General features: G+C 36.3%; 1 protein-coding gene across 1 annotated transcript; it reads right to left on the reverse strand.

The window, feature by feature from the left end:
* Window positions 1–297: 297 nt before the first annotated feature.
* On the reverse strand, window positions 298–3,160 carry LOC131161344 (cytochrome P450 81Q32-like). Its single transcript, XM_058117049.1, has 2 exons — window positions 1,701–3,160; window positions 298–1,213 (listed from the first exon to the last, which is right to left on the reverse strand). The coding sequence occupies exons 1-2, from the start codon at window positions 2,595–2,597 to the stop codon at window positions 593–595; spliced, it is 1,518 nt and encodes a 505-aa protein (XP_057973032.1). The 5' UTR covers window positions 2,598–3,160; the 3' UTR covers window positions 298–592.
* Window positions 3,161–10,870: the final 7,710 nt, after the last annotated feature.

The following is a 10,870-nucleotide window of genomic DNA, read 5'->3' on the forward strand; positions in this document are numbered from 1 at the left end:
GAAAACTCTGTTTTGCTCACGTTATTCCAAACTCCGGTAGAGCCAAAACATCACCTCCTTCGTAAAGAACAATGATCTGCAGAGGTATTCCTTCTCTTTGAAATCCTGCAAGGTCAAATCCAACGAGACTTTCCCGATATGTAGAATCTCCCTCATTGCCATCCCAAAACTTGATTATAGATTTCAAAAATTATTTGTCTCATTTAATACCAACTTTGATATGAGATGCGAATGCTTTTATGTAGAATTATTAATGTGAAGTAGGAAATAGAAACCAATAAGAAACATGAGACGTGGTTTGCTGGAGCATCTTTCTGAAAAAAATATAAAGACTTCCTACACAAAGCATAAGCAAATCAATCAACAACAATTTTGCTAACCCAGTCTTATTGTACAATAACAACGGCAATTTCAATCCCAACTTTTATTTTGTGTTTGGGATCATTGAGCACGAGGCTCAAATTTAGAATTGAGTAAAATTTGACAAAATTTAGCATATTGTATTTGTCAAATTACATAAATCTAAATTTGAGCCTTTAACTCTCTGTTCACAAAACACAAATGCAAGTTCATTCACAAGTTAGAAAACTGCTCAAACTTGAGAGAGAACATTCATCATGGTCGGTCGAGTTAAGCATTTAGCCATCAATGGCTGAGCCTTGGGCAACGTGAGCGCGGTTCCTTCGGTCATGTCCACCATGTCTTCGCTGACTCTTTCCCAGTCAAAACTTTGGATCAGTGACCCTAAAGTGAGCCCAACCACACGAGTGGCCAAACCCTCACCGGGACAACTCCGTCGTCCTGAACCAAAAGGCATTAGCTTGAACCATTCTCGATTGCCTTCCATCCCTTCAAACCTCTCTGGCTTGAATTTCCTAGGCTCATCCCAAATCTTCGGATCATTTTGTATGGCCCACAGATTGACGAATAGCATTGTCCCACTCGGGACATGATAACCTCCTACGGTGCAGTTTTCTGATGATTCGTGAGGCACTAACAGAGGTCCTGCAGGGTACATTCGCATAGTTTCGAGTATAATGCAGTGTAGATAAGGAAGTTTAGCCAAATCTGACTCTTCAATCAGACGATCACATCCAATTAGTTCATCAATTTCTGCTTGTGCCTTCTTAAGGACATGAGGATTGTTCAACAAAAGAGACATGGCCCACTCCATTGTTGCCGTTGAAGTATCAGTTCCAGCTACCAACATCACCTATATCGTTTGAAAAATTGTCTTTAGTTCAATTTTTCAAAGCCATTTATGCACAAGAAAAAGAAAATTGAAAAGGCAACCTTGATTTAGTTTCCTAATCTATCGTAGAATTAACAAATCAAACATAAAATAATCATGCTAATGCAATTAGCTACATCTCCTTGAGGACAACTATTTAAAAAAGCTTAAACTAACACTATCCAAATAAATTTTTTTTTACATATTCAGGTTTTAAAAAGTACACAAAATACACATGTAAAATAGGTTTTATAATTCAACCTTTAGAAAAAAAAATCGTTAAATTCCTCATTAAAATATTTCAAAGATTGGATTCAAATCATTAAAGAAATACATAAATACAAGACAACCTATGACTTCCCACTTGCACCAACTAAAGTCAAACAAAGTCAACGCCTGCACGAAGACAATGAATGGGAAGGAATTAAGATAATCAGAAGAAAGAAGAAGAAGATGAAGATGATCTTACCAGCATGAGGCCTATGATGATCCGGTCGTCATAGTACTCCGGATCTGTCTTTTGCAGCGACAACAGAACCTCCAGCATCGTCTTCTTCCTCTCTCCTTCAGAATTGTCCGCAGTAGTACTCTTCATCCTCACCTTGTGCTCTTCGATCAAGCTCTGCATAAACCTATCCCTCTTCTCCACCAGCTTCACCATCCTCTTCTCCTCCGATCTGAACCCCAACCACCTGATCGCCGGCAGGTAGTCCTCCATGTTCGTCGCCCCCAACAGCCGGAAAGTCTCCTCCACGATCTCCCTAAACGCCCTTGCCTCCTCCGCGTCCCTCGCGTCCTTGCCGTAGTACCGCTTCCCTGCTATCATCATCATCATCACGTTCAGGATCATCTCGAAGAACGCCTCCTTCATCTCCACGGGCCGGCCCGACGCCCCGGCGAGCCGGCGGAGGAGAGAGCGAACCTCGCCGGAGCGGACGTCGGAGAGGACGTGGAGGCGGTGGTTGGAGAGGATTTCGAGAGAGGAGATGCGGCGGAGGTTGCGCCAGTGGTCGCCGTAAGGGGCCCAGTTGAGGGTGGTGTAGTTGTAACCCATGATTTTGCCGGCGAGGAGGCGGGGGCGGTTGGCGAGGACGATGTCGTTCTTGGTGAGGCATTCCTCGGCAGCGGCGGAGGAGGAGACGACGAGAACGGGGCGGGAGCCGAAGCGGAGATGGATGACGGGGCCGTAGCGGGCGGAGATTTTGGAAAGGCAGCGGTGGAGGGGCTTCTTGACGAGGTAGAGGTGGCCGATCATGGGGAAGAAGAGGAAAGGGCTGGGCGGGAGGTTTTGGATCTTGCGGACAGCGTGATTGGTGAACAGATAGAGAGCCAAGAAGAGCAGAAAATACAAAAAGAAGGATTCCATGGAAGAGAGAAAGGTGTAGATGGGGGCGGCGATGGCGGTTAGTGGGTGGTGTTGGTGGAGCTAGACTCGGAATTTAAAGGGATTGGGATTTGTCTTGCAGTGGGATTGATTGAAGACGGAAGTAATGGTGGGGCAAAGAAGACTTTTCATGGTCAACGGGCACATATGGAGCGGAATGGAGGAACTGCTACGGTAGCGATCGGCGCACGACACTGCTCGATCAGAGTCGCCGCTGGGAGAAGATGGAATTTCCTTTTTTTGGGGGAGGGGGGGTGGGGTGGCGATGTTTCGCGGTCGCTGGTTGCCATCATTGACTAGGCGACCAGCCCATGCTAAAGAAGAAGAAAGATGATGATGGTGGTGAAGATGTGGTTAAGGAGGAAAATTGGAATTCTATATTCTAGAAGTGGGAGTGGACTTTGGAAGGTCTTTGATCATCGCGTGCTTCCAGCTACAGTTTCGACAAGTAGCCTAAAGAAGAAGAAAGATGATGATGATGAAGATGAAGATGGGGGTGAAGATGTGGGCTAGAAGGAAAATTGGAATTCTAAATTCTACAAGTGGGAGTGGACTTGTGGAAGGCCTTTGATTATCATGTGCTTCCAGCTACAGTTTCGACAAGTGGACTCTTGCCACGAGTTTTTTTTTCCTCATTTATCATTATTATAAAATAATATATTAAATAATATCCTATTTTGAAAAATATTTCTCAAAATGACATTAATGTAATTTCGTTATACTAAGCAACGAGATTTGCTACGGGCAGGACTTCGGTAGTGATGCGTAGCATTGTCTTCCTGCAAATCTTGTTGGACGAAACAACGAATTTTACTTCGAAAATAATTCATGAGCTGACGCGTGACAAATCTCGTTAAACCAAGCAACGAGATTTACTTCGATCCTTCAACAACCCTTTCTCCTTCACTTTTGTGTGCAACCAGAGAGCAGAGGTTAGGCAGACAGAGAGGCAGAGAGGATTGCAAGTGACCGTTGCTAATGGCAGAGGGCATATTGCCGAGGTCGGACATGTGCTAGGTGACCATTGCTCGCCGAACGGTCGTCATGAACATTGAGGAGTACTTATATAAACAGAGGAGATGAGGTAAGTTAAAATATATACCATTTGCTCATTTATTTTGAAATTGAAATTCATATTTTTGATTGAAGATTTTGTTAGTTTAATTGATCAAATTGTTAGTGTGTCTTATAAATTACTACGTAGCTCTTTCAATTTGCTGATTGAAGGCTTCGTTTGGAAACGCTCAAAAACTACAGGCTAGCATTTTTCCTGATTCATTTCATTTGTTATGTGTTATGTGAATTTAATTTTTAGTATGCTATAATGTAGTTTTATTAAGATAAGATTTTCTTATCTGTATGCCCAAATTCGTATGTTGTATGTTGTATGCTAAGGTTAGGCTTTTTCTTGTATTTTTTAAGATAAGTTTTGATATTGTAATTTTGGTAATTCTGTTTGCTGCAAAATTAATTCGTTGTAAATATCAATAGAAAAATTTTTAACAAAATTTTGCGAGTATGGAATTAATTATTCACTAAAAAATAAAAAAAAAATTTTATGAAATTAATACTCATCCAATTACCTTGCTAACTTGACAGTTGAAACAATTTTTTTAGGATACTTTTCTAATGAATAGTTAAGTACAAAAGTGAAAGAAATAAGCACTACAAAAAAAAGGATTATTAGTGATGAATTTATAGTAGTCGCTATATCAGCCATTACTAATAATTATTAGTGACAAATATTCCAAATCGTCACTAATAGTAAATTATTAGTGACGGATTAAAACCGTCACTAAAAATTTAAGCCCGTCACTATAGTTTCTACATCGGATCGACCAAGAATCGTCACTAAAGCCATAGTATTAGTGACGGTTTAAAAATTGTCACTATTGCTCCATTAGTAGTGACGGTCATGAAACCATCACAAATGCTCTATTATTAGTGACAGTTTTACAACCGTCACTATTGCTCTATTATTAGTGATGGTTTTAAAACCGTCACTATTACTCTATTTTTTGTGACGGTTTTAGAACCGTCACTATTGCTCTATTATTAGTGACGGTTTTAAAACCGTCACTATTACTCTATCAGTGACGATTGTTAAGCCGTTAGTAATTCTCTAGTATTAGTGACGGTTTTAGAATCGTGACTATTGCTCTGCATAGCTATTATTAGTGACGGTTTGAATTCTTTCACTAAAACTTTTTAAAAGGGGTATTAGTGACGATTTTGAAACCGTCACTAATACTTAAATTGGATAATTATAAGGGAAATTAATTTTGTTTCCAATTATTAATTTCTATAAAAATCTGTAATTAAATTATATTTTCTTATACATTCATAATTGCAATAAAATTCATAAATTATTGAAAATTCTAATTCAAATTAAATTACTAATATGTTATACAAATTCAAATTTAAATACAAATACATTATATAAATTCAAATTCAAATACATTTAATATGTTCAGATAACAAAGAAAGTTTTCAGCTGCGCCCATAGTGCATGACATCGTCCTAACGTTGTCATAGTTGCAAACCCTACAAATTAATTAAGAAAATTAAAAAAATTAACATACGCTTTTTGAAAAATTTAGGTAACATTTTTCCTGTAAATATGACATTTTCCATAGAGATAGTCCAAACCTAGGTGTTTACGTTAAACAGTTCACAATAATTCAACTAGTAATCAATTTTGCGAGTGCACATGAGTTTCATATAATAAGCATTAAATAATGTAACGTGTTTATGCATCCCATAAAACACATATATCAGAATATAGTGGATTATCCCCATAAACAATATTTTATAGAGAGTAGACACAGTTGGTATGAGATTCACTATAAAATGAAAATCACAAGAAAGAGACCTCATCTCCAAAGAAAAGAAAGAGATGATACGTGCATTATGAAGAATGGAAATTTTAAGAAGATGAAGAATCATCTACTCGAACGACTGTAACCAGGCCAAGCATTCTCCCAAAATCAAACCTTATTGCCATTAGCTACTCTAAAATGAGTGGGAGGAAGATGTGGGCTAGGAGGAAAATTGGAATTCTAAATTCTAGAAGTAGGAGTGGACTTGTGGAAGGCCTTTGATTATCATGTGCCTCCAGCTACAGTTTCGACAAGTAGACTCTTGCCACGAGTTTTTTTTCCCGATTTATCATTATTATAAAATAATATATTAAATAATATCCTATTTTGGAAAATATTTCTCAAAATGATGTTCATGTAATCTCGTTATATTAAGCAACGAGATTTGCTATGGGCAGGACTTTGGTGGTGACGCGTAGCATTGTCTTCCTGCAAATCTTGTTGGATGAAACAACGAGTTTTGCTTCGAAAATAATCTGTGAGCTGACGCGTGACAAATCTCGCTGGACCAAGCAGCGAGATTTACTTTGACCCTTCAACAACCCTTTCTCCTTCACTTTTGTGCGCAACTAGAGAGTAGAGGTTAGGCAGACAGAGAGACAAAGAGGACTGCAAGTGACCGTTGCTAATGGCAGAGGGCAGATTGCAGAAGCCGGACATGTGCCAGGTGACCATTGCTCGCCGAACGGTCGTCACGAACATTAAGGAGTACCTATATAAACAAAGGAGATGAGGTAAGTTAAAATATATACCATTTGCTCATTTATTTTGAAATTGAAATTCATATTTTTGATTGAAGATTTTGTTAGTTCAATTGATCAAATTGTTAGTGTGTCTTATAAATTACTACGTAACTCTTTCAATTTACTGATTGAAGGCTTCGTTTGGAAATGCTCAAAACCTACAGGCTAGCATTTTTCTTGATTCATTTCATTTGTTATGTGTTATGTGAAATTTAATTTTTAGTATGCTATAATGTAGTTTTATTAAGATAAGTTTTTCTTATCTGTATGCCCAAATTTGTATGTTGTATGTTGTATGCTAAGGTTAGGCTTTTTCTTGTATTTTTCAAGATAAGTTTTGATATTGTAATTTTGGTAATTCTATTTGCTGCAAAATTAATTCGTTGTAAATATCAATAGAAGAAATTTTTAACAAAATTTTGCGAGTATGGAATTCATTATTCACTAAAAAATAAAAATAAAATTTATGAAATTAATACTCATCCAATTACCTTGCTAACTTGACAGTTGAAACAATTTTTTTAGGATACTTTTCTAATGAATAGTTAAGTGCAAAAGTAAAAGAAATAAGCACTACCAAAAAAGGATTATTAGTGACGGATTTAAATTTTCACTAATACTCACAAAATCGTCACTAATAGTATTAGTGATGATTTTACGATTATTAGTGATGAATTTATAGCTGTCGCTATATCAGCCGTTACTAATAATTATTAGTGATGAATATTCCAAACCGTCACTAAAAGTAAATTATTAGTGACGGATTAAAACCGTCACTAAAAACCTAAGCCCGTCACTATAGTTTCTACACTGGATCGACCAAGAATCGTCACTAAAACCATAGTATTAGTGACGGTTTAAAAATCGTCACTATTGCTCCATTAGTAGTGATGGTCATGAAACCGTCACTAATACTCTATTATTAGTGACAGTTTTACAACCGTCACTATTGCTCTATTATTAATGCCGATTTTAAAACCGTCACTATTACTCAATTATTAGTGACGATTTTAGAACCGTCACTATTGCCCTATTATTAGTGACGGTTTTAAAACCGTCACTATTACTCTATCAGTGACGATTGTTAAGCCATCAGTAATTCTCTAGTATTAGTGACGGTTTTAGAATCGTCGCTATTGCTCTGCATAGCTATTATTAGTGACAGTTTGAATTCCTTCACTAAAACTTTTTAAAAGGAATATTAGTGACGATTTTGAAACCGTCACTAATACTTAAATTGGATAATTATAAGGGAAATTAATTTTGTTTCCAATTATTAAATTCTGTAAAAATCTATAATTAAATTACATTTTCTTATACATTTATAATTGCAATAAAATTCATAAATTATTGAAAATTCTAATTCAAATTAAATTACTAATATTTTATACAAATTCAAATTTAAATACAAATACATTATATAAATTCAAATTCAAATACATTTAATCTGTTCAGATAACAAAGAAAGTTTTCAGCTGCGTCCATAGTGCATGACATCGTCCTGACGTTGTCACAATTGTAAACCCTACAAATTAATTAAGAAAATTAAAAAAATTAGTATACGTTTTTTGAAAAATTTAGGCAGCATTCTCTTGTAATATGACATTTTCCATAGAGATACTCCAAACGTAGGTGTTTACATTAAATAGTTCACAATAATCCAACTAGTAATTAATTTTGCGAGTGGACATGAGCTTCATATAATAAGCATTAAATAATGTAACGTGTTTATGCATCCCATAAAACACATATATCAGAATATAGTGGATAATGTGTTTATGCATCCCATAAAACACATATATCAGAATATAGTGGATTATCCTCGTAAACAATATTTTATAGAGAGTAGACACAGTTGGTATAAGATTCACTATAAAATGAAAATCACAAGAAAGAGAGCTCCTCTCCAAAGAAAAGAAAGAGATGATACGTGCATTATGAAGAGTGGAAATTTTAAGAAGATGAAGTATCATTTACTCGAATGACTGTAACTAGGCCAAGCATCATCCCAAAATCAAACCAAGAAAGAGATGATACGTGCATTATGAAGAGTGGAAATTTTAAGAAAATGAAGTATTATCTACTCGAACGACTGTAACCAGGCCAAGCATCCTCCCAAAATCAAACCTTATTACCATTAGCTACTCTAAAATGCGTGGGAGGAAGGAACCAACAAGAAAAGTGGGAAACAAATTTATAGACTTGCATGGGAAGCAATGCCACTTCCGTTAGTGTTCCATCCATTCTGATGGACCCTATATTACTTTTAATCTCCTTTTTTGGCAATTAACAATTAATTTTTGGTTGTACATAAATTAAACTTAAAGCAAGAAATCATCGAAAAATTATATCATATAGTCCAAAATTGGTCTCATGAATTTTTCTTTCCTTTCTCTAAACTTTTCAACAAATTTTCGGCAGCATGGCGTCTATAATAGAACATTTCCCAAACTTGGAAGTCATAAAAGCATGCAATTCACAATATTTTTGCATCATACATATGCCATTTAGATTAAGACGTATATGCAACAACCTAAAAGTATCTACCAGCAGGTAATACACATCATTGCATCAGCCAGGGTATGTGTGGCGTTCCAATCAACCATGCAGTCCTAATGTCCACTACCATCATGCAGTTCACAAGATATGCCAATCCAAGCATGCAGTCCAGAAGTTAAATTATGTATTAAACTGAAGTTAGATATATACCCATCTCTAGCTGCAATGAGGTTATGGATGACAGAGAACGACGAGGCCGTGGATGGTGGTGGTTGCATCAATGATTCTTTATCTAGTTTACCCGGAGTTTCTTTTCACAATTGATTTGAAATGCAATAATCTTGCCCATGTAGACAAAATGAATTTTAACCTTTCATCTGATAGGTTGTCGCTTATAGTTAAGGTATGATTTAAATATTAATTTTATTTCTCTTGAATCTTGCCTTGTGGATGCAATGACTACAAAAAGGGCATCAAGATTCAAGTGAAATAAAATTTATATTTAAATCATACCTTAACTATAAGCGGCAACCTATCTGATGAAAGGCTAAAATTCATTTTGTTTACATGGGTAGACTTATCGCATTTCAAATTAATTGTGAAAAGAAACTCCGGGTAAACTAGTTAAAGCCCCTCCATTCATTGTATACACACTGCAAATGATATGCCCACTATCAAAAATAGAAGTTATCAAAAGTAGACCCAAAAGTTAATTAACAAACACTTCTTAATGATGGCAAAATCTAAGGAAAAACCTACATAATTATAAATCCGGTGTAAAAAATAAATATACTTTATAAAATTGCAAAGTTCATATTACATTCAAGTTTTATGATACAACTCCCAATTATTCCTATATTGTTTCCAAATCTCATCCAAATCCCAATTATTCCTATATTGTTCATATTACCTTGAAGTTTGGAGTATTGGACTCTAAATGTGAAGTCTAACCTCCTCCTTAGTAATACTATTTCTTTTGCACAAAGTGTTTTTTGTGGGAGAGAGGCAGATTGTGTATGTTATTTTTAGTAGACATTTAAGTGGTAGAATGTTCGTCGTACAAAGAAAAAAGGCATTGTGTTCAAATTAGATTTTCTGATTTTGAGAAGGCGTGTGATTGAGCTAGTTGTGAGTTCTTGGATAGAGTGCCTTTGAGGAAGGGGTCAGGTGTTACGTGGAGGAATTGGACAGGGGGCTGTTTATCTAATGCTTTTGTGAACCACCAATATGGATTGGAATCTCTAATGAATGTTCGTTCTAAATTAACTAAGTCTAGATTGCCTTATTTATTATGATTCCTAAGATTCACTCATCCTTTCAAAAATATTTTAACATTAAACGACTAAGCCTATCTTTTCTTTTTGTTTGGTCAAATTTTAATGCAATTTCGAAAGCATGCCGTCTGTAAATTGGGCATTTTCCCATAAAACTTGCACTTGATAGGTTCAAATAAAGCATTTATAACAAGTTGAAGGCACACGAGAACCTATATCCACTACCAGCATTCAATACACATCAACTGCATCCGCCATGCAGGAGGCATTCTAGACTAGCATGCAACCATGTAGCATATTCATGACAGTAATACATGCCAACCATATCTTAAATTCAGAATATAATTAAATAGCAAAGAACAGTGGAATAGTTTCCATTTGTTGGATAAGGAGAAGATAAGGCATTGTAATCAATGGGGAAGGAGAGAATGAAGTGAAATTGGACTTATGGGTTAATGGATATTTCTGAAAATGTGACATGTTTGAACTCAACTTACGTAAAAACGTCTTTTTTTGTCAACTCATGATATGCTATGGTCATTTGGCAGTCACTCAGGTGGGACAATTCATGAAGTTTGAAGAAGCATTCGAAACATCTTTGAGACATGGTGGGATAACAACTGCAGGGGCAGTTCCTGTCCTTCAGTTGCCAAAATTACAAGAAAATGTGTGCAACTTCATGTTCTTTTTTTGAATGGCTTGGACAAACGTCTTCTTTTTTTTTTGGAGGGGGGCGGGGGGTCGGGCGATAAACTAACTGAGCACAGCCTGCATGACTTCTGCATTGTTGCTGGATTTTGTTCTGTGAGTTGGACATCTTGAATCTTTAGAAGTAATAGTCGAGGTAGTAGTGGTGATAA

Source organism: Malania oleifera, chromosome 8 (assembly GCF_029873635.1).
Source record: "Malania oleifera isolate guangnan ecotype guangnan chromosome 8, ASM2987363v1, whole genome shotgun sequence".
NCBI classification, from domain to species: Eukaryota; Viridiplantae; Streptophyta; class Magnoliopsida; order Santalales; family Ximeniaceae; genus Malania; species Malania oleifera.